We start from the raw sequence: 25890 nt of genomic DNA, 5'->3' as shown, positions 1-25890 counted from the left end.
TGGCAAGCTGTTCGGATTTATTTTCATTTTGTTTCTGTCGCATTTTATTTTAGTTTTGCCGGAGATCAAAGAGATCAAAGCCAGGAGAGAAAGCTTACCACGTGTTGTGAGTCATCATTTGATTCATATTTAGTTTCTTTTGTCTTTTATTAGCATATTTGGTATTGGAGTCATCCAAAAGTCATTGAAAGTAATCCAGTTAAAGTAACCCTACCCAACCCTGCATTTAATGTTAGTTTTGCTGGAGATCAAAGAGATCAAAGCCAGGAGAGAAAGCTTACCACGTGTTGTGAGTCATCATTTTATTCATATTTACCAGTAGTTTATTTAGTCTTTTATTAGAAAATGTGGTATTGGAGTAATACAAAAGTAATTGAAAGTAATCCAGTTAAAGTAACCCTACCCAACCCTGCATTTTATGTTAGTTTTGATCAAAGAGATCAAAGCCAGGAGAGAAAGCTTACCACGTGTTGTGAGTCATCATTTTTTTCATATTTAGTTTCTTTTGTCTTTTATTAGCATATTTGGTATTGGAGTCATCCAAAAGTAATTGAAAGTAATCCAGTTAAAGTAACCCTACCCAACCCTGCATTTTATGTTAGTTTTGATCAAAGAGATCAAAGCCAGGAGAGAAAGTTTACCACGTGTTGTGAGTCATCATTTTATTCATATTTAGTTTCTTTTGTCTTTTATTAGCATATTTGGTATTGGAGTCATCCAAAAGTCATTGAAAGTAATCCAGTTAAAGTAACCCTACCCAACCCTGGCAATTGGATAATAAAATGGATGGGGGCTACTTTGCAGATTTTCCCATATCAAAGAGGGTAATGGTCCCCGGTTAAACGCAATAAACGAGGGATTCCATTACAATATAAGTAATGTATTACAAAGTGTTGAACAAGCAAAAAAAATAGTATTTATTGGGAAATTGTCTGCATTTTTCAATGCAGTGCTAATAATTTACTACGTGATAAGATAAGTTTTCCTCGTAAAATAAGAAAGCCAGAAAACGTTTGGAACCATTCCAAATTCCAAACTGTTTGCATCACGAACTGGAATTTTTGGCCAACGAAGGCTTCGATGTCATCTTTATAGCCCTCTATTTTAAGATTCCCTGTCGAGCATCTTGATTCCGACTCGTCTCCGGTTACGGAGGCCGACTTGGAGCTGCGTTGAACTGTTCTGCCTACTTGGGGAGATAATGGCCAAATATGACGTCACAGATATCGGCCCAACATAAAAAGAAGATCCAATACTTAGTCACTTGATGCCAAGCTGTAAAATTCCATCAGCTAACACGACTTGTTAGACAGATTTAGATTAGAATATATTTAGAGTTTCTATATATAATGGTAGTACAACTTGGTCGTGTCTCCTCTCTAGCTCTTGATAAGGCGTGGGAAGAATCGAGAGCTCTGAAAATTGCTAATGTGGAAGCATGAACAAATTATTAACAAGCTATTAATTTCCCTTCGGGGATGAACAAAGTATCTATCTATCTATCTATCTATCTATCTATTAGCAAAGTTATGTTCTAAATTAAAATATATTTGGATTTTCTGGTAAGGTTGCATTACAACTTGGTCGTGTCTCCTCTCTACCTCTTCTAATTGTGCACGAGGTATCATGACTTGTAAGAAGAACTGATGTGAAATCATAAACAATAGCTAAATAGATTCCAACGATTCATGTCCTTCTTTAGAATATATTTTGAATTTCTAAAGAAGTAATAGTACAACTTGGTCGTGTCTCCTCTCGAGCTCTAGATAAGGCGAGGGAAGAATCGAGAGCTCTAAAAGTTCCGAATGTGAAAGCACGAACAATTATTAGCAATCGTTTATGTTCTAAATTTGAATATATTTGGATTCTCTGGTAAGGTTGCATTACAACTTGGTCGTGTCTCCTCTCTACCTCTTCTAATTGTGCACGAGTTATCATGACTTTTAAGAAGAACTGACGTGAAATCATAAACAATGGCTAAATAGATTCCAATGATTCATGTCCTTCATTAGAATATATTTTGAATTTCTAAAGAAGTAATAGTACAACTTGGTCGTGTCTCCTCTCGAGCTCTAGATAAGGCGAGGGAAGAATCCAGAGCTCTAAAAATTCCAAATGTGAAAGCACGAACAATTATTAGCAATCGTTTATGTTCTAAATTAGAATATATTTGGATTCTCTGGTAAGGTTGCTATACAACTTGCTCGTGTCTCCTCTCTACCTCTTCTAATTGTGCACGAGGTATCATGACTTGTAAGAAGAACTGATGTGAAATCATAAACAATAGCTAAATAGATTCCAACGATTCATGTCCTTCATTAGAATATATTTTGAATTTCTAAAGAAGTAATAGTACAACTTGGTCGTGTCTCCTCTCTAGCTCTTGATAAGGCGTGGGAAGAATCGAGAGCTCTAAAAATTCCGAATATGAAAGCACAAACAATTATTAGCAATCGTTTATGTTCTAAATTAGAATATATTTGGATTCTTTGGTGAGGTTGCATTACAACTTGGTCGTGTCTCCTCTCTACCTCTTCTAATTGTGCACGAGTTATCATGACTTGTAAGAAGAACTGATGTGAAAGCATAAACAATAGCTAAATAAATTCCAACGATTCATGTCCTTCTTTAGAATATATTTTGAATTTCTAAAGAAGCAATAGTACAACTTGGTCGTGTCTCCTCTCGAGCTCTAGCTAAGGCGAGGGAAGAATCGAGAGCTCTAAAAATTACGAGTGTGAAAGCACGAACAATTATTAGCAATCGTTTATGTTCTAAATTAGAATATATTTGGATTCTCTGGTAAGGTTGCTATACAACTTGCTCGTGTCTCCTCTCTACCTCTTCTAATTGTGCATGAGGTATCATGACTTTTAAGAAGAACTGACGTGAAATCATAAACAATAGCTAAATAGATTCCAATGATTCATGTCCTTCATTAGAATATATTTTGAATTTCTAAAGAAGTAATAGTACAACTTGGTCGTGTCTCCTCTCGAGCTCTAGATAAGGCGAGGGAAGAATCCAGAGCTCTAAAAATTCCAAATGTGAAAGCACGAACAATTATTAGCAATCGTTTATGTTCTAAATTAGAATAGATTTGGATTCTCTGGTAAGGTTGCATTACAACTTGGTCGTGTCTCCTCTTTACCTCTTCTAATTCTGCTCAAGGTATCATGACTTTGAAGAAGACCTGATGTGAAATCATAAACAATAGCTAAATAGATTCTAATGATTCATGTCCTTCATTAGAATATATTTGGAACTTCTATAGAAGTATAGAAATAGAAGGTCGTGTCTCCTCTCTACCTCTTCAAAATATGCATGAGACATTGACTGCTCTATAAATTGCCAACCTGAAAGTATAAACATATAATGGTTGAACAGATTCTTAGGATTTCTGTTCCTCATCACAATATATTTTCAATTTCTGGAGAGGTAGGGCCAAACTTGGTCGTGTATCCTCTCTATCTCATCAAGACCTATGAAAAATCGCTAATGTGGAAGCATAACCGGTTAATAAATAAATTTATTTTAAGCATTTAGGTTTCTCATTAGAATATATTTGGATTTTCTAAAGAAGTAGTAGCACAACCTGGTCGTGTCTCCTCTCTACCTCTTGATAATGTGCGAGAGCTCCAAGAATCTTTAACGTGAAACTTAAACAATATCTAAATAGATTCTATGCATTTATGTTTGTCTTAATGCATCTAGATATTTATTTAATGTACTTGATGCATCAAGAGTTCCAAGAATCAATAACATGAAAGCATTAACAATTAAAAGCTAAATCGATTCTAAGCATCTATGGTATGTTACTTATAATATAGTTCAATTTTTAATAGAAATAGTAGCTCAACTTGGCCGTGTCTCCTCTCTACCTCTTAAAAATGTGCACGAGGCGTCAAGAGCTCTAAGAATGACTGACGTGAACAAAAAAACAATAGTTAAATTGATTCTAAGCATGTATCAGCATTGTTATATAATATATATATATTGCTTTTCTATTGAAGTAGTGACACAATTTGGTCTTGTCTTATCTCTACCTCTTCAAAAAACCCAGGAGGCGTCAGGAGCTCTAAGAATCACTGAAGTAAATTTAAAAAATAAAAATTACATTTTAATTTAAGCATGTATCAGCATTGTTATCCATATTATAATGAGATTTTTGTTTGCAGGAGTAACACAACATGGTCGTGTCTCCTCTCTACCTCTTCTAATTGTGCTTGAAGAAAAACTGATGTGAAAACATAAACAATAGCTTAATAGATTCCTAGGATTCACGTCCTTCATTAGAATATAGTTTGAATTTCTACAAAAGTAATAGTACAACTTGGTCGTGTCTCCGCTTTACCTCTTCTAATTGTGCTTGAGGTATCATGACTTTAAAGAAAAACTGATGTGAAAGCATAAACAACAGCTAAAAATCATACGGATTCAAGTTCTTCATGAGAATATATTTTGAATTTTTATAGAATTGTACGACTTGGTCGTGTCTCCTCTCTACCTCTTCTAATTGTACTCGAAGTATCATGACTTTTAAGAAGAACTGATGTGAAAGCATAAACAATAGCTAAATAGATTCTATGGCTTCATGTCCTTCAATAGAATAAATTTTGAAATTATATAGAAGTAATAGTACAACTTGGTCGTGTCCCCGCTTTACCTCTTCTAATTGTGCTTGAGGTATCACGACTTTAAAGAAAAACTGATGTGAAAGCATAAACAATAGCAAATAGATTCCAAGAATTCATGTCCTTCATGAAAATATATTTTGAATTTCTATAGAATTAATAGTACAACTTGGTCGTGTCTCCTCTCTACCTCTTCCAATTGTGCTCGAGGTATCATGATTTTTAGGAGGAACTGATGTGAAAGCATATACAACAGCTAAAAATCATACGGATTCATGTTCTTCATGAGAATATATTTTGAATTTCTATAGAAGTAATAGTCCAACTTGGTCGTGTCTCCGCTTTACCTCTTCTAATAGTGCTTGAGGTATCATGACTTTAAAAAAAAAACTGATGTGAAAGCATAAACAATAGCAAATAAATGCAGAGAATTCATGTCCTTCATGAGAATATATTTTGAATTTCTATAGAAGTAATAGTAAAACTTGGTCGTGTCTCCTCTCTACCTCTTCTAATAGTGCTTGAGGTATCATGACTTCTAAGAAGAAATGATGTGAAAGCATAAACAATAGCTAAATAGATTCTATGGCTTCATGTCCTTCATTAGAATATAGTTTGAATTTTTATAGAAGTAATAGTACAACTTTGTCGTGTCTCCTCTCTACCTCTTCTAATTATGCTTGAGGTATCATGACTTTGAAGAAAAACTGATGTGAAAGGATAAACAATAGCCAAATAGATTCCTAGGATCCATGTCCTTCTTTAGAATATATTTGTTACTTCTATAGATGTAATATTACAACTTGGTTGTGTCTCCTCTTCACCTCTTCAAAATATGCATGAGACATTGACAGCTCTAAAAATCGCTCACCCGGAAACATAAACATATAATTCTTGAATAGATTCTTAGCATTTCTGTTCCTCATCAGAATATATCCGTCGAGGTAGGACCAAACTTGGTCGTGTCTCCTCTCTACCTCTTCATATTGTGTATCCAAGACTCCGCTACGCTAATGTCAACCTAATCTGCCAATCATTTTCTCCTCCTAAAGCCCGTCGGATTAGAGTTATTATCATTATTTAGAGTTAAACCTTTGAACCCCGTGACTGTTCTGGGAGCGAGACGGAGAGGTTTTTTGGCACCTTTTTGAAATCCCAACCTGGATTAACGGCCGGAGATTAATCATCTTCTCTTCCGATATTTCAATCCCCATTTCCTAATAGCGCCCCCCTCCCCGAGGGGAGCTCACCGGAACATTGATATTAAAATGAGTTAGACCATCCACCTGCCCTGTTTCCACTCAATGAAATAAATAACGAAATATACTCATATACGAGTGGTGCGCAAACTACGGCCCGCGGGCCTCGCGCAGCCCGTCGGGTTTTGTAATCCGGCCCACTGAACGAAAGAGTTAGTAATATAATCGTAATATGTATGCAGTGTTGATTTTATCTGTGAAAAATGATGGGTGGGGACTCGCATGCTCAAAAATCTATGGGTCCCAACAGAGATCTATGGGGCCCCAAAATTTAGTGTGCTCCATGCCCTTACAAAATACAAAAATGTTTATTTATGTAGTTTAACATGTTATATTGTACATGTGTTTCCTTATATCATATATATTGTTAATGAACATTTTGTTGTGAGACACTGAGTCGCTCGACATGAATGAGGTTTATTATAAAAATACCGTATTTTCCGCACTATAAGGCGCACCTAAAAGCCTTTATTTTTTTCAAAAGCTGACCATGCGCCTTATAATACAGTGCGCCTTATATATGGATCAATATTAATTCGCAAAGTCTTGCAACTAAGGCAAGCCGCCGACTCGATTTTCCCCCGAACGCCAAGTAGTCCGCGGTGTATGCTGGGATTTATTTACCGGCGTTTCATTGGCTAACCAATGTGTCAGTCATCATCTGAATGGATCACTATTGGCTAAAGTTATTCGGAGGTCAAGGGGGCGGATCCTTTTTATCATTTACAGGCTGGCATTGGCTTGAACGGCAAAACAAAGCCTGCAATTGGCCAAAAAAGATGAATGCGTATAGCACGTGGCTGACGGCATACAGAAAGCATTTTTTTTACTATTTTGTATTTGTAAATATTTTATTCTCCTGGATTTACTAAACTCACGGATATAAGAGGACCACGGCTGCACATTATTATGAACACAACGACTTCGGTGAGCTACTCCGGCTATATATATTATCCCTGTATCTTGTTTCAGACTGAACTCGATGTTTCTGTGATGGATGGAATGGAGTGTCTATTTTTAAATTAAACTCAATTCCAAGTGTTTATTGTCATATGCACAGTAAAGTTGCGAGCGAAAAAGAGAATAGATACTAAGGAATGGTTGGCATTTCTTGAATCCCAAGACTTTAACCTTCCGAATGATGGAACGATGCATTTGAGTGACATCGTACGGACACCGCATCCGCACGTGTTCTCGACACATATTTGCGTCTTTCGGAATGTTAAGGGGGTAATAAGTTTGACTGAACTATCCCATTGTAGCGCCTTATAATGCGGTGCGTCTTATGTATGTCAAAAATAGGACCAAAAACTATTTTTTTGGGGTGCGCCCTATAACCCGGTGCGCCTTATAGTGCGGAAAATACGGTAAGTTAAAAAATGTAGTCGCTTGGACGTTCACTGTAGGGAAAAAATACATGCAAATAGAGTGAAGTAGAATAATGCATTTTCTTATTCAAATTATGAATTCATTTTCTGCATTAAATTATTGTTGGTAATATACTGATTAAAAGGGATCACCACAAACCTGTCTTTTTTCATTTTCTCCTTTTATACTTCCTTTTTTTCTTAACTTCTATATACAACATCATCATTCGTAATATAATGCATGAACGCAAGTGAGCCGTTGGAGAGCCGGCTCTTTTGAATGAGTTGAGCCGAAAAAGCCGGTTCTCTAAAAAGAAACGGACTTTCACTACACAACTCGAACTGGAGATCGGCGTGCAGGCGAAAACTCGAACCGCGAGACCGAAACAACAATGGCGGATCTGCCGGACGAAAAGTTTGGAGTGCGGTAAATCTTTGTTAAAAAATGATAAGGACAATTTGGTGTCAAAAAAGTCGCGTCCCGGGGACGCACGTTGATTTGACGCGATGCGTCCCCGGCAAAAACAATGCGTCTAGGACGCAGGGACGCGGGCAAACCAGAACACTGTGTATGCAATTGTAAAAAACAAAACATAAACTACTTCTTGGCTCATCCCATGACAATTAAAAATACACATAAATCACATAAAAACAAACACTAAATAAAAAGTCAAATATTACAAAAAAATAAAGAAAAAGGCATGCAAAATATATAAATAATTTAAAAACAACAATAAATAAAAAAGAAAGAAATAAATGCAGTAATATATATATTAGTGAAAAAATAATTTAAACAAATCCGGAAAGTGATAAAAAAGAATGATAAATTAAATAGAAAAAAAAAAATAATAACAAATAACAAATAAATAAACAAGAGTAGAAATTTAAAAATCTATACATAATAAAAAATGAACTAGAAAGACGAAAGAAATCAAACCACTTACGTCTGTATCGGGCCCCTTATCGGCCCCCGGGCAGGAGAACGTGACAAATTCATGACACCTCTTGTGGACCACAAAACAGCAAACTGCAAAAAAAAAAGAGTAAAACTGGTGTTGACAGATGGACACAAAGAAAGCATTGAAAAGGAAAAGGAATACTAATATAATTATTAAGAGGAAGCCATTGAGTCAGTGTCCACGTCGACAGCAGCAAATGGAATCTGCTCCCGATCGGTTCTGGAACCTCCAGATGGCCTCCTACCGCTTGGGAACACACTTGGTGGCCATTTCAGTCTCGGGATTCCAAATTCCCAAAAAGAATTCCATATATTCGATGTGTTGGCTTGAAAAAATATAACTATGCGATTCATATTTTTGCGCACTGCTCGCACGTTCTCAGCGCACGAGAAAATCTAGCCAGCGCACAAAAATCAGGGCTCGAAATTGCTAATTAAGAAGCGACTTAAGTCAAAGTTACAGTGCACGAAGGTAAAAATACACGGGTTCCCCTGACGTTGTGTCCTAAATGCGGTATTTTGAAGTCGAGTCGAAATAGAACGAAGTTGAGTAAAGTTAGTAGAGTTTATCGAGAACCGGCTTCTTCGGCTCGGCTCACTGAAAGGAACCGGCTCTTTCGGGTCCTAAACGGCTCTTGGGGTTGTTTTTGCTTCTTTAATCCCAACATGACCAAATATTATGTAAACTTATGCACAAAATGACTTAAAGGAAGGGGGGGAAATAAAACAAAAAGAAAAAAAATACCAAAATGAAAAGTAGTGAAAAGCTGAGAAAAAAAGAAACAAAAGAAAGAGAAAAAAAAGAAGGAAAAATTTAGAAAAAAGCCAGAAAAAAAAGAAAAGAAAGAAGTGTAGGAAAAAAGTAAAAAGAGAACAAAAAGAAAAAAGTAACAGCTAGTAAAACATTAACACAATGAGATTTTTTTAAAAGAATTTTAAAAAAAGAAGTGAAAGAATTGTAAAAACAAATGAGGTTTGTAGGCCGTAAAACCTTTGCTATAATACATTAGTCAATTCATTCAAAAGTGATAAAAATAATTTTGCATTGCCGGAAACTCAGCAAAATGTAACTTGATGTCAAGTTTTGGACATGTTTGATAATTAATTATCTTGCCACACTTGGGATTATGGTTGCTCACTGTTTTTTCAAGCGTTGCTCACCGACTTGGAAAATTACAGGTAACATTAGTCTAGTCCTGTTTATTTGTGAGTCTCAAAGGGCTGCACAGACCACAGACTATTCTGATCTAAAACCTACATGAGGGCAAAGAAAAACTCAATAACTGTCATGAACCGGAACAGGATCAGGACCCAAATGCGTGACGTGTCTCACACAAGCCTTTTATTTTACGGGAAACGGGGAGTCATGCTTCGAGATGACGTCATTGTTGTGGCGGTTGTCGAGTGAAAGAGAAGTATGCCTCCGAAAAAACAGTTGGTACTTGGTGAAAATCAACAAAAAATTGCTAATTTCTTCAGTGTCGAAACATAACACAGAAAGTGGTAACAACGGCAATAATTCCGGCAGGAAAAAACGGCGGAGAAATACTTCAGAAGACCGCGAAGGCAAGGAAAACACGTGTGTTGAAGCGAACGATTCGACGAAAGATAATAAACAAAAGAATACTCCTAGCAAGAAAAGGACTTTTCTGCCCAAATGGACTAAATTATACTCCTGGTGACGCTATGAGGAGGATGATAATGGATTGGACCTTGAGAAGGCATTAGAACTATGGCGGGACAGCAAACCACGAAGAATATATGAACTGAAAAATCTGAAGTGATAACTGCTTTGTATTACCAATTAACTGTGATGATTAAAACTGCATGAATATATAAATATTTCAGCAATATTATTTTGTTGTCATGATTACCCAAGTGGAGCCACCTGGGGTAATCATGTGGCGCGCTGGAATGTGCTTCCTGATTGGTTAATGCTCCCTTTTTAAACGCGTTACGCGGAGAACTCTTTGTCGGAGGATTACTTTTTACCCCGTTTGACTCGCTTGATTTTCCTGTGTATTTTTGACTTGTTTACCTGATTCTGCCTGCCTCCGATCCGACCTGCTTCCGTTCCACGCTACGATCTTCTCTCCAGTCCCGGTAAACTCGACCTGCTTCCGTCCCACGCTACGATTGGCTACGTGTCCCGAAGTTGTCTTCACGGCGTTGCTGCTGACGTTCGACGGTCATCGCGTCTCCCGCTAACCCTGTACGCTTCCCCAAATAAAAGACTTGTAACGAACGCTCTGGGGTCTCCTGCTCTGTTCTGGTCCTTCCTGACATTTGTATAGTATACAATATTGTGAACTGAAAAATCTGAAGTGATAACTGCTTTGTATTACCAACTGTGATGATTAAAACTGAATGAAAATATAGATTAATATTATATATTTGTCGCCAATTTACAATTTCGATAACACTAAATTTTGGGGAGCCATTAATCTCTGTTGGGACCCATAGATTTTTGAGCATGCGAGTCCCCGGGACCCATCACTTTTCACAGCTAAAATGAACACTGTGATATTGAGGGTCCGCTATCGCTAACGTGACATAAGTGAAAAACGAGGGTTTTTTTAGTACGTCGAAGTGCCCCACATTTGCTTAAAGGTCTCATTTGAGCCTTTTTTGGTATTTTAATCCAAACAGAAACCTTGAGAACCACCGTTTCGATGGTCTTTGGGTTACCGGAAGCGCCTAACCCGGTAAACTCGTCGGGGAGGCTAAATTGGAAAAAGGCAAAGATCGGTTTCCAAGGCGACGGGTCGTAATGAAGTTATTGCGAGCAGTCTGCTTTGCAGTCGACCCGAGGCCGTCTTATTGAGAGGGGGATGGAGGGGGGGTCGTGGGGTAAGCGCCCCCCCCCACCCCCGGCCTGGGAATCCAGACGCTAATACTTTCAAAACACACAGATAGTATTCAGCGTTCGGGGGTTCTTTTTTTTCTGTTGTTTTTCATGAAAACAGTAACTCCGTGCAACAGGAAGTATTCGAAAATAGATATGAGAATATATGTACGTGTATTTATATGCGTATAAACATGTATGTACTTGTATATACTGTATGGATGTGTACATATACACGTACAAACAAACGTTTGTGCATATGCACGGATAAACATATGTATATGCATGAATAAACATGTATGTATTTGTATATACGTATGTGTATGTATGCACGTATAAATATATGTACAAACGTGTATATATGCACGTATAAACATGTGTATATATGCACGTAAACATACACACGTGTATACATGCCCGTATAAACATATGTACGTGTATTTATGCACGTATAAACATGTATGTACTTGTATATACTGTATGGATGTGTACTTATGTACAAATATATGTACGTATAAACAAACGTTTGTGCATATGCACAGATAAACATATGTATATGCATGTATAAACATGTATGTACTTGTATATATGTATGTGTATACATGCACATATAAACATATATACATACGTGTATATATGCACGTATAAACATATATACACATGTGTATATATGCAGGTTAACATACAGACGTGTATACATGCACATATAAACATAGATACATGAATATATGCACGTATAAACATATATACGTGTATACATGCACGTATAAACATATGTACATGTATTTATATGCGTATAAACATGTATGTACTTGTATATACTGTATGGATGTGTACTTATGTACATGTATATATGTACGTATAAAATAATGTTTGTGCACATGCACGCATAAACATATATATATATGCATGTATAAACATGTATGTACTTGTATATACGTATGTGTATACATGCACGTATAAATATATGTACAAACGTGTATATATGCACGTATAAACATATATACACGTGTATATATGCACGTAAACATACAGAAGTGTAAACATGCACGTATAAACATATGTACGTCTATTTATGTGCATATAAACATGTATGTACTTGTATATACTGTATGGATGTGTACTTATGTACATGTATATATGTCCGTATAAACAAACGTTTGTGCATATGCACGGATAAACATATGTATATGCATGAATAAACATGTATGTACTTGTATATACATATGTGTATGTATGCACTTATAAATATATGTACAAACGTGTATATATGCACGTATAAACATATATGCACGTGTATATATGCACGTAAACATACAGACGCAAATACATGCGCGTATAAATATGTATGTACTTGTATATACTGTATGGATGTGTACATATGTACGTGTATATACATATATATACGTATAAACAAACGTTTGTGCATATGCACGGATAAATATATGTATATGCATGTACAAACATGTATGTATTTGTATATACGTATGTGTATACATGCACGTATAAATATATGTACAAACGTGTATATATGCACGTATAAACATATGTACGTGCATTTATGGATGTAAAAACATGTTTGTACTTGTATATACTGTATGTATGTGTACATATGTAGTTTATATGTAGATATAAACAAACGTTTGTGTATATGCATGCATAAACATGTACGTATGTACTAGTATACATATGTATGTGTAAATATGCACGTATAAACATACATGTACATGTATATGCACGTATAAACATACTTGTACGTGTGTATATATATATATATATATATATATATATATATATATATATATATATATAAGAATAAACATATGTATGTCTATATGCACGTATAAACACGTCTGTACTTCTATATATGTACGTCTATATATGCTCGTATAAACACGTATAAACATATGTCTACCTGTATATATGCACAATATGAACGTATGTATGTGTATATGCATGTATGAACATGTATGTACTTGTATATATGTATGTGTATATATGCACATATAAACATAAATACAAACGTGTGTAGATGCACATATAAAAGTATATACGTGTACAGATGCATGTAGATATATATATATATATATATATATATATATATATATATATACATGTATACATGCAAATATAAACATATATACGTGTATGCATGCACCTATAAACATATATACGTTTGTACATTTAGGTATAAACATATATACGAGTATACATGTTCATATAAACAAATATATGTCTAAACATCCTCGTAAGGATAGATATATATGTGCATACATGCACGTATAGACATATATACGTGTATACATGCACATATAAACATATATACGTCTAAACATGCACATAGAAATATATATACGTGTATACATGCACGTATAAACATTTACACAGTACATGTTTGTAATTGTCTTTTTTGTAGTGTTTCTGCAGTAGTAATTTTGTCGTATTTCTGAAGTAGTATTCTTGTAATATTACCATAGTAAACTTTTTTTTAATATGGCTGTGGTATTTTTGTAGTATTACAATAGTTGTATTTTTGTAGTATTTCTGTCATAAGATTTCTGTAGTATAGAATTGTTTAATATTTCCGCAGTCCAATTTTTGTAGTATTTCTGGAGTATTTTTGTCGAATTACTTTAGTTTTACTTTGAAAGTATTTTTGTAGTATTTCTGCAGTGATATTTCTGTAGTATTTTTGGAGTATTTCCATAGTAGTGTATCGGTAGTGTTTTTGTAGTATTACTGTATTATTTCCATAGTAGAATTTTTGTAGTAGGTTGCAGTATTTTATAGTATAATTGTTGTTGTATTTATGTAGTATTTCTATAGAGGTGTTTAAAGGATTTCCATAGTAGTATTTTTGTAGTACTTCTGAAGATTTTTTGTAGTATTTCCGAAGTATTTTTGTAGTATTTCATACAGGTATTTTTTGTAGTTCTTTGGTATTTTTGTAATGTTAGTAAAGTTGCTTGTTTGTAGTAATTATGTTGTAATTTTCTGAGGTAATATTTTTGTATTACAGTATTACTGTAGTAGTATTCTTGTAGTATTTGTTGAGTGTGTTTCTTTTCAGAATGAAAGCAAAATAATTTATTAGGTTCCTTTTTTTAAGCATTAAAATTTTATATTTCGTTTTGAAGTAATTTTCAGTATGTTTGTAGTATTTCTGTAGTAGTATTTAAGTTGGAGACACACAAAGGGATAATGGGGACCTTGTTGACACATAAATAAACATGTACTTTATTTACTATTATATATACTGTATTGTTATTATATGTTGATCATTGTTGTTAGGTGGGCCGGATGAAAAGGCCTGACGGGCCTCGTGTGGCCCGCGGACTGTAGTTTGCCCACCCTTGACTCAGACAAATTGAATAGAGTAGGAAAAGAGTGTAATAGATTTGTGAAGAGGAACCGGTCTCTCCCAAAGATAAACAAAATTCCTGAGGCAGTTGTAGACATCGTAAAATCCACGATGCAGACACGGAACGAACTATTCAACTCCCGGCCGAGAGATTTTTTTTATTTTGTTTACTTTCGGAACGTGGCGGCGATACGGCAAAAATATCGTATCCGAAATATTTTGATAGTACTATCCCAAAAACTTTCAACAAAACAAAAAAGGGAATAACGCGGCGTTGAAAATACTCCACTACCTTAAAATGCTTCATTGGATTACTCCACCGCATCGTAGTATTTATGCAGTAGTATTTCTATTGTAGAATTTTTGCAATATCTATATGCTGTATGTGTATTTCTGTAGTATTTCTGTAATCATAAATTTGTAGTATTACTGAAGTTTTTTGGTAGTACTTTTTTGTATTTTTGTAGTATTTTATGGTAGAATTTTCGTGATATATATGCAGTATTAAATAGTATAATTTGTAGTATTACTGAAGTTTTTTGGTAGTATTTTTTTTGTATTTTTGCAGTTGTATTTTTGTAGTATTTTATGGTAGAATGTTCGTGATGTATATGCAGTATTACCATACGTGTATTTCTGTAGTATTTCTGTTGTTATAATTATGTAGTGTTGCTCTAGGGTTATTTTTTAGTAATTTTTAAAAGTATTTTTGCAGTAGAATTTTTGTAGTATTTCTATTGTACAATTTTTGCAATATATATATATATATATATATATATATATATATGTATATATATATATATATATATATGCAGTATGTGTATTTCTGTAGTATTTCTGTAATCATAAATTTGTAGTATTACTGTAGTTTTTTTGGTAATATTTTTTTTGTATTTTTGCAGTTGTATTTTTGTAGTATTTTATGGTAGAATTTTCGTGATATATATGCAGTATTACCATACGTGTATAAATTTTATATATATATATATATATATATATATATATATATATATATATATATCTGCATTATTACTGTATTTGATTTTTTGTAGTATTTCTGTAGTCACACATTCTCTCTCTTTTTCTCTCTCTCTCTCTCTCTACCTTATATTCTCTTTCTTTCTCCCTCATATTCTCTCTATCTATCTCTCATACCTAACACTTTCCTTCTCTCCCTCACATTATCTCTCTTCCTTACATTATCTCTCTCACACACATTCTCTCCTACCTAGCTTTCCCCTTCTCTCCCTCACATTCTTTTTCTCTCTCACTCACTAATATTCTCTCTCTCCCTAACGTTCTATATATCTCTCAAATTTTCTCTCTCTCCCTCTTTAATCTATTATCTCTCCCTCACATTCTATCTCTCGCTCTCCCTCATATCCGTGCTCTCTCCCTTACATTTTCTTTCCCTCTACCTCATATTCTCTCTCTCTCTCTCCCTCACATTCTCTCTCTTTCTCTCTCCCTCTCTCACATTCTCCCTCTCCCTCACATTTTCTCTATCGCTCTCTGCCTTACTTGTTCCCTCACATTCTCTCTCTTTCTCTCTTCCTGACTCTCTCCCTTACTTTCTCTCTGCCCCCACATTCCCACATTCCCTCACATTATCTCTATCTTTCTCTGCCTTACTTGTTATCTCACATTCTCTCCCTTTCTCTCTCCCTGACTGTCTCCCCCTTACATTCTCTCTCCTTCCCTCACGTTCTCACTCTCCCTCACACCTTTTCTATCTTTCTCTGCCTTACTTGTTCCCTCACATTCTCTCGCTTTCTCTCTCCTCGAGTCTTTCCCCTTTATATTCTCTGTCCCTCCCTCCCATTTTCCATTTCCCTCACATTCTCTCTATCTTTCTCTGCCTTACTGGTTCCCTCACATTCTCTCCCTGTCTCCCCCCCGACTCTCTCCCCCTTACATTCTCTCTCCCCCCCCACATTTTGCCCCTCTCTCCCTCACATTAACGTCCTCTCTCCCTCACATTCTCCCTATGTCTCTCTGCCTTATTTGTTCCCTCACATTCTCTCTCTTTCTCTCTCCCTGAGTTTTTCCCCTTTATATTCTCTCTCCCTCCCTCCCATTTTCCATTTCCCTCAAATTCTCTCTATCTTTCTCTGCCTTACTGGTTCCCTCACATTCTCTCCCTGTCTCCCCCTCCGACTCTCTCCCCCTTACATTCTCTCTCCTTCCCTCACATTCTCCCTCTCCCTCACATCCTCTCCATCTTTCTCTGCCTTACTTGTTCCCTCTCATTCTCTCCCTTTCTCTCTCCCCCTTATATTCTCTCTCCCTCCCTCACATTCTCCCTCTCCCTCACATTCTCTTTATCTTTCTCTGCCTTACTGGTTCCCTTACAGTCTCTCCCTTTCTCTCTCCCTGACTCTCTCCCCCTTACATTCTCTCTCTCCCCCTCACATTCTCCCTCTCCCTCACATCCTCTCTATCTTTCTCTGCCTTACTGGTTCGCTCACATTCTCTCCCTTTCTCTCTCCCTGACTCTCTCCCCCTTACATTCTCTCTCCCCCCTCACATTCTCCCTCTCCCTCACATCCTCTCTATCTTTCTCTGCCTTACTGGTTCTCTCACATACTCTCCCTGTCTCTCTCCCCCTTACATTGTCTCTCCCCCTCACATTCTCCCCTCCCTCACATTCTATCTTTCTCTGCCTTACTTGTTCCCTCACATTCTCTCTCTTTCTCTCTCCCCGAGTTGTTCCCCCTTATATTCTCTCTCCCTCACTCACATTCTCCCCTTCCCTCACCGTCTCTCTATCTTTCTCTGTCTTTCTGGTTCCCTCACATTCTCTCCCTTTCTCTCTCCCCCACTTTCTCCCCCTTATATTCTCTCTCCCTCCCTCACATTCTGCCGCTCCCTCACATTCTATCTCTCTCTGCCTCACTTTTTCCCTCACATTCTCTCCCTTTCTCCCTCCCTCACATTCTCCCTCTCCCTCACATCCTCTATCTTTCTCTGCCTTACTTGTTCCCTCACATTCTCTCTCCCTGACTCTCTCTCCCTTACATTCTCTCTCCCTCCCTCACATTTTCTCAATCTCTCTCTGCCTTACTTGTTCCCTTACATTCTCTCTCTTTATCTTTCCCTCACTCTCTCCCCCTAACATGAGCTCTCCCTCCCTCACATTCTCCCTCTCCCTCGCATTCTCCAAGAGACAGAAAGAAATAGAGGCATATAGATAAGAGAGAACCAGAGAGGATCAGACCATCTTTGATTTTAAGATTTGGATTCGATTAAGTCCCCTACAATGCAACACTGTAATAATACACACACACACCCCGCCCTCTAAGCCTTGTTTAGTCATAATCCTTGATAATTATTATGGAGTATGAAAAGAGCAAGGTGAAAAAACAAATCATTAAACCGGTGTTGGAATATCTCCAAAGACTATAAACAGTCGAGCGCTAATAGAGGGCTGAATGTTTTATAAGACGTGAGGAACGTTTCTTGGACACTGTAGTCACCGAGGCTTTTGGTCGCTGGCACAAGAGAACTTGAAAATTGCTTTCTTGTGCCTTCACATGAAAAAGGGTCTCATTACTTTCTTATTGTTCTTTCTCTCAAATTATTATTATTCATCTCTCTCTCTCTCTCTCTCTCTTCCTCTCTCTCTCTCTCTCTCTCTCTCTCTCTCTCTCTCTCTCTCTCTCTCTCTCTCTCTCTCTCTCTCTCTCCTCATCTCTCTCTCTCTCTCTCTCTCTCTCTCTCTCTCTCTCTCTCTCTCTCTCTCGTCTCTCTCTCTCTCCTCTCTCCTCTTCTCTCTCTCTCTCTCTCTCTCTCTCTCTCTCTCTCTCTCTCTCTCTCTCTCACACACACACACGCCACAGCAAAAAGCGCCTCACTGTATGCCGAAGACGAATCAATCGGCACCCCTCGTCAATAATTGATGGCCACCGAGGGGACATTTCCATCAGTAGACCTTTCGCGTGTCACAGTTGCGCTCAAAAACGGGATCAATGAATCCTATAAATCATGCAACGATTCGCATTAGCGCCAAACACCCAGAATTGCAATAAAACCCATGCAAATACAGAAGGGGGGGGGGCGCTTATTTCATATCTAAGAGGTATCCATTGAGACCTTATACAGTGTTCATTTTGACTCGCATGCGCAAAAATGAATGGGTCCCGACAGAGATCTATGGCTCCCCAAAATTTAGTGTTATCGAGGTTGAAATTGTAAATCGGCGACAAATATATCATATAAATCTATATATTCATTCAGTTTTAATCAGCACAGTTTATTGGTAATACAAAGCAAGTTATCACTTCAAGATTTTTCAGTTCACAACAATATTGTACATTATACAAAATACCGTATTTTCCGCACTATAAGGCGCACTGGGCTATAGGGCGCACCCCGAAAAAATAGTTTTTGGTCCTATATCTTCCATACATAAGGCGCACCGGATTATAAGGCGCTACAATGGGAACGTGGACAAAACAGTCAGATGGTTCAGTCCAACTTATTAGCCCTTAACATTCCCAAAGCTTGCAAAGACGCAAATACGTGTCGAGAACACGTGCGGATGCGGTGTCCGTACAATGTCACTCAAATGCATCGTTCCATCATTCGGAAGGTTAAAAGTCTTGGGATTCAAGAAATGCCAACCATTCCCTTAGTATCTATTTTCTTTTCGCTCGCAACTTTACTGTGCATATGACAATAAACACTTGAATTGAATTGAGTTTAAAAATAGACACTCCATTCCATCCATTATCCGCACCGCTTATCACAGAAACATCGAGTTCAGTCTGAAACAAGACACAGGGACAATATAAAACCCGGAGTAGCTCACCGAAGTCGTTGTGTTCATAGTAATGTGCAGCCAATGTCCTCTTATATCCGTGAGGGTAGTAAATCCAGCAGAATAAAATAGTTACAAATACAGAATAGAAAAAAAATGCTTTCTCTATGCCATCAGCCACGTGCTATACGCATTCATCTTTTTCGGCAAATGCAGGCTTTGTTTTGCCGTTTAAGCCAATGCCAGCCTGTAAATGATAAAAAGGATCCGCCCCTTGACCTCTCGAATAACTTTAGCCAATAGTGATGGATTCAAATGATGATTGACACATTGGTTAGCCAATGAAACGCCGGTAAATAAATCCCAGCATACACCGTGTACTACTTGGCGTTCGGGGGAAAATCGAGTCGGCGGCTGCAAGTTAGTTGGAAAACTTTGCGATTTAATATTGATCCATAAATAAGGCGCACTGTATTATAAGGCGCATGGTCAGCTTTTGAAAAAAATAAAGGCTTTTAGGTGCGCCTTATAGTGCGAAAAATACGGTAATACTGATGAAATAATTATATAAATCTATATTTTCATTCAGTTTTAATCATCACAGTTTATTGGTAATACAAAGCATTTATCACTTCAGATTTTTCAGTTCATATATTCTTCGTGGTTTGCTGTCCCGCCATAGTTGTAATGCCTTCTCAAGGTCCAATCCATTATCATCCTCCTCATAGCGTAACCAGGAATATAATTGAGTCCATTTTGGCAGAAAAGTCCTTTTCTCGCTCGGAGTATTCTTTTGTTTATTTTCTTTCGTCGAATCGTTCGCTTCAACACACGTGTTTTCCTTGCCTTCGCGGTCTTCTGAAGAATTTCTCCGCCGTTTTTTTCATACCGGAATTACTGCCGTTGTTATCACTTTCTGCATTATGTTTCGACTTATTACCGATACTGAAGAAATGACCAATTATGTGTTGATTTTCACCGAATACTAACTTGTTTTTTTGGAGACATACTTAACTTTCACCGTCATCTCGAAACAACGAGATCTCGTTTGCCGAGATCGGCGTGCGGACGAAAACCTGAACCGCGAGACCAAAACAACAATGGCGAAAAGTTTGAAGTGCGGTAAATCTTTGTTAAAAAAAAAAAAAGTAATCGGGTAATAATGACAATTTGGTGTCCAAAAAGTTGCGTCCTGGGGACATACGTTGATTTGACATTATGCGTCCCCAGCAAAAATGATCTAGGGACGCGGGCAAAGGAGAACACTGCTTATGCGTCAATTACTCTCATGGAATTAGACGGCTCTTTAAATGAAATTCTCCGGGATGATATTTAATGATTTCGGCGTATGGTTTAAAGCACAGGTGTCAAACAGGCGGCCCGCGGGCCAGATCAGGCCCGCTGAGGGATTGAATCCGGCCCGCGAGACAACACTCAGAGAAGCGCAAGAGAAAAACAAAGTGGCAGGTTGAAATACGTGAACTTGATGTTGCCAAAGCCAGGTGCCTCGAACAAAGACACTGTACTTGTATTTATTTATCTCTCTCTCTCTCTTTCTCTCTTTCTTTTCCACCCCTTTTCTCCCACTCTGTCTCCATCTCTTTCACTCTCTGTGTCTCTCTTTTTCTCTTCCTTTGTTGCTCTTTGTCTCTTTCTCTCTCTGTGTCTTTTAACCTCTTTTGATCTAACCTCCTTTTTTCCTTTTCTCTTTCTCTCTTCATACCCTTCTCTTTTCTCTCCTTCTGTCTTTCTATTTCTCTTTGGATTTCTTTCTCCCTCCCCCTTTCTTTTCCCCCTCTCTCACGACTTTATCTTTTGCTTCTCACGCTCTCTCCCTCTCTCTCTTTTTATTTCTTTGTCCAGCCCTCTCTCCTTTTCCCTCGCTCTTTCTCTTATTTCTTTATCTCTTTTTCTTTCTCTTTAATCTACTCGTCCGGCCCCCGGCATAATATTTGTTCTATCGTGTGGCCCCCGAGTTTGACACCCCTGGTTTAAAGTGTACAGGGCGGCCATGCTGTTCTATATCGATCGAAGGCCGTCCTCCGAAAAAAACAAAGAGCTGTTGACAGAATGGGAAAATTGCTCGGGCTGCGTTGATTAATCCCTATCATTAATCAGTCGGCCTCTTTTCTGCCCTTGCTGACATTTAATAGAAAGTAGATTGATGAACCAGAGATTCAATCGGATGAAGGTGTAGTTGTCAAGGAAGGAAAACGTTACTGATGGCTAACATCCCTTTCAATTGCTTTTTTCTATAGTGTAATGCTTTATAGAGTCAGGTCATGTTCATTTGTATGATTTTTAGCTATTGTTTATGCTTTCACGTCAGTTCTTAAAACTCATGATAGCTCGTGCACATTATGAATAGGTAGAGAGGAGACACGACCAAATTGTACTATTACTTCCATGGAAATTCAAAATATAGTCCAATGAAGAACATGAATCCCTAAGATCTATTTAGCTATTGTTTATGTTTTCACATCAGTTCTTAAAACTCATGATACCTCGCACACATTATGAAGAGGTAGAGAGGAGACACGACCAAGATGTACTATGACTTCTACAGAAATTCAAAATATGTTCTAATGAAGAACATGAATCCATATGATTTTTAGCTATTGTTTATGATTTCATGTGAGTTCTCAAAACTCATGATACCTCGTGCACATTATGAAGAGGTAGAGAGGAGACACGACCAAGATGTACTATGACTTCTATAGAAATTCAAAATATATTCTAATGAAGACCATGAATCCATATGATTTTTATCTATTGTTTATGCTTTCATAAGCGTTCTCAAAACTCATGATACCACGAGCACATTATGAAGAGGTAGAGAGGAGACACGACCAAATTGTACTATTACTTCTATAGAAATTCAAAACATATTCAAGAAGGTCATGAATCATTAGGATCTATTTAGCCATTGTTTATGCCTTTACGTCAGTTCTTGATACCTCGTGCACATTATGAAGAGGTAGAGAGGAGACACGACCAAATTGTACTATTACTTCCATGGAAATTAAAAATTGAGTCCAATGAAGAACATGAATCCTTTAGATCTATTTAGCTATTGTTTATGTTTTCACGTCAGTTCTTGAAACTCATGATAGCTCGTGCAGAATATGAAGAGGTAGAGAGGAGACACGACCAAGATGTACTATGACTTCTATAGAAATTCAAAATATATTCTAATGAAGAACGTGAATCCTTATGATTTTTAGCTATTGTTTATGCTTTCATGTGAGTTCTCAAAACTCATGATACCTTGTGCACAATTAGAAGAGGTAGAGAGGAGACACAACCAAATTGTACTATTACTTCCATGGAAATTCGAAATATAGTCCAATGAAGGACATAAATCCTTAAGATCTATTTAGCTATTGTTTATGTTTTCACGTCAGTTCTTAAAACTCATGATACTTCGAGCACATTATGAAGAGGTAGAGAGGGGACATGACCAAATTGTACCATGACTTCTATAGAAGTTAAAAATATATTCTAATGATGAACATGAAACTTTATGAATGTTTTGCTATTTTTTATGCTTTAACTTAAATTCTTAAAACGCATGATACCTCGCACACATTATGAAGAGGTAGAGAGGAGACACGACCAAATTGTACTATTACTTCTATAGAAATTCAAAATATATTCTAATGAAGAACATGAATCCGTATGATTTTTATCTATTGTTTATGCTTTAATGTGAATTCTCAAAACTCATGATACCTCGTGCACAATTAGAAGAGGTAGAGAGGAGACACAACCAAATTGTACTATTACTTCTGTAGAAATTCAAAATATATCCAAGAAGGTCATGAATCATTAGGATGTATTTAGTTATTGTTTATGCTTTCACGTCAGTTCTTAAAACTCATGATACCTCGCACACATTATGAAGAGGTAGAGAGGAGACACGACCAAGATGTACTATGACTTCTATAGAAATTCCAAATATATTCTAATGAAGAACATGAATCCCTAAGCTCTATTTAGCTATTGTTTATGTTTTCACGTCAGTTCTTAAAACTCATGATACCTCGTGCACATTATGAAGAGGTAGAGAGGAGACACAACCAAATTGTACTATTACTTCCATGGAAATTCAAAATATAGTCCAATGAAGAACATGAATCCCTAAGATCCATTTAGCTATTGTTTATGTTTTCACGTGAGTTCCTAAAACTCATGATACCTCGAGCACATTATGAAGAGGTAGAGAGGAGACACGACCAAATTGTACTATTACTTCTATAGAAGTTAAAAATATATTCTAATGAAGAACATGAATCCGTATGATTTTTATCTATTGTTTATGCTTTCATGTGAATTCTCAAAACTCATGATACCTCGTGCACAATTAGAAGAGGTAGAGAGGAGACACAACCAAATTGTACTATTACTTCTGTAGAAATTCAAAATATATCCAAGAAGGTCATGAATCATTAGGATCTATTTAGCTATTGTTTATGCTTTCACGTCAGTTCTTAAAACTCATGATACCTCGCACACATTATGAAGAGGTAGAGAGGAGACACGACCAAGATGTACTATGACTTTTATAGAAGTTCAAAATATATTCTAATGACAAACATGAAACCTTATGATTGTTTGGCTATTTTTTATGCTTTAACTTAAATTCTTAAAACGCATGATACCTCGCACACATTATGAAGAGATAGAGAGGAGACACGACCAAATTGTACTATTACTTCTATAGAAAATCAAAATATATTCTAATGAAGAACATGAATCCATTTGATTTGTAGCTATTGTTTATGATTTCATGTGAGTTCTCACAACTCATGATACCTCGAGCACATTACGAAGAGGTAGAGAGGAGACACGACCAAATTGTACTTTTACTTCAATAGAAATTCAAAATATATTCTAATGACAAACATGAATCCTTAATCACAAAGAGTCTCAACCTTCTGGAACTACACCTGAGGAGAATGATATGTTTATAATATTTAGAACTGAAGGTCCTAGGACCCCCCAAAAGACCTTTAATAAGCAAACCCGGAAGAGGGTCGAACAGGCAAGTCGTTGGTTTGGCCTTATTCACCACCTGTTTAAGATTATCGAGTGACAGTTCACTAAATCGGGACAATCTCCCTGGACAGCTACCTGTGTGCATCTATAGATTTCAGCTCTTTAATATGATGTATTAACACTGTCTTTAGAAATTTCCCCCCTTATGCGTTGAATCTTCTTATTAAAGAAGACCATAAAGTCATGGGCTGAATGGGTAGAACTATCTGGGATAATCTGTTACCTCGTTAGCGATGCTACAGTGTCGAAAAGGATTTTGGGGTTATACTTTTGTGCCGCAATCACCTTCGAAAAATAGGCTGATTTTTCCAAGATTCTAGCCACCCCAAGATCCCCTCCCTAGTTTTGTTTTCAAGTTTTCTTCCTCGTCCCAAGACCTGCCACTCCCACCATCTTAAATATATTCCAAGTCTCCTTTTCAAGATTCTCTTCAACCCAAGATCCCCTCTCCAGTTTTGTTTTCAAGTTTTTCCTCCTCGTCCCAAGACCTGCCACTCCCACCATCTTAAAGCTATTCCCAAGTCTCTGTTTCAAGATTCTCGACACCCCAATATCCCCTCTCAAGTCTCCTTTTCAAGTTTTTCTTCCTCATCCCAAGACCTGCCACTCCCACCATCTTAAAACTATTCCCAAGTCTCTTTTGCAAGATTCTCTTCAACCCAAGATCCCCTCTCCAGTTTTGTTTTCAAGTTTTTCCTCCTCATCCCAAGACCTGCCACTCCCACCATTTTAAAGCTATTCCCAAGTCTCTTTTTCAAGATTCTCGACACCCTAATATCCCCTCTCAAGTATCCTTTTCAAGTTTTTCTTCCTCATCCCAAGACCTGCCAATCCCACCATCTTAAATATATTCCAAGTCTCCTTTTCAAGATTCTCGCCAACCCAAAATCCCCTCTCCAGTTTTGTTTTCAAGTTTTTCCTCCTCATCCCAAGACCTGCCACTCCCACCATCTTAAAGATATTCCCAAGTCTCTTTTTCAAGATTCTCGCGACCCCAAGATCACCTCTCAAGTCTCCGTTGAAAGTGTTTCCTCCTCGTCCCAAGACCTACCACTCCCACCATCTTAAATATATTCCAAGTCTCCTTTTCAAGATTTTCTTCAACCCAAGATCCCCTCCCTAGTTTTGTTTTCAAGTTTTCTTCCTCGTCCCAAGACCTGCCACTCCCACCATCTTAAAGCTATTCCCAAGTCTCTGTTTCAAGATTCTCGACACCCCAATATCCCCTCTCAAGTCTCCTTTTCAAGTTTTTCTTCCTCATCCCAAGACCTGCCACTCCCACCATCTTAAAGCTATTCCCAAGTCTCTTTTTCAAGATTCTCGCGACCCCAAGATCACCTCTCAAGTCTCCGTTGAAAGTGTTTCCTCCTCGTCCCAAGACCTGCCACTCCCACCATCTTAAAGCTATTCCCAAGTCTTCGTTTCAAGATTCTCGCGACCCCAAGATCCCCTCTCAAGTCTCCTTTTCAAGTTTTTCTTCCTCGTCCCAAGATCTGCCACTCCCACCATCTTAAAGCTATTCCCAAGTCTCCGTTTCAAGATTCTCCCCACCCCAAGATCCACTCTCAAGTCTCCGTTGAAAGTGTTTCCTCCTCGTCCCAAGACCTACCACTCCCACCATCTTAAATCTATTCCCAAGTCTCCTTTTC

At 37.2% G+C, this 25890-nt stretch overlaps 1 protein-coding gene across 1 annotated transcript in view; it reads right to left on the bottom strand.

The window, feature by feature from the left end:
• prkcaa (protein kinase C, alpha, a) overlaps positions 1 to 25890 on the bottom strand; it is a 139686-nt gene that overhangs the window by 80948 nt on the left and 32848 nt on the right. The window contains exon 3 of the mRNA XM_088341475.1: positions 8205 to 8287. Within this exon, the coding sequence (XP_088197601.1) occupies positions 8205 to 8287 (83 nt within the window). The remainder of the gene's footprint in view (positions 1 to 8204; positions 8288 to 25890) is intronic.

The sequence above is a fragment of the Urocampus carinirostris genome, chromosome 8 (assembly GCF_059441175.1).
Source record: "Urocampus carinirostris isolate Australia breed hairy pipefish chromosome 8, RoL_Ucar_1.0, whole genome shotgun sequence".
NCBI lineage: Eukaryota > Metazoa > Chordata > Actinopteri > Syngnathiformes > Syngnathidae > Urocampus > Urocampus carinirostris.
The sequence above is the reverse complement of the archived record's forward strand: the minus strand, read 5'-3'. Positions and strand labels throughout refer to the sequence as shown.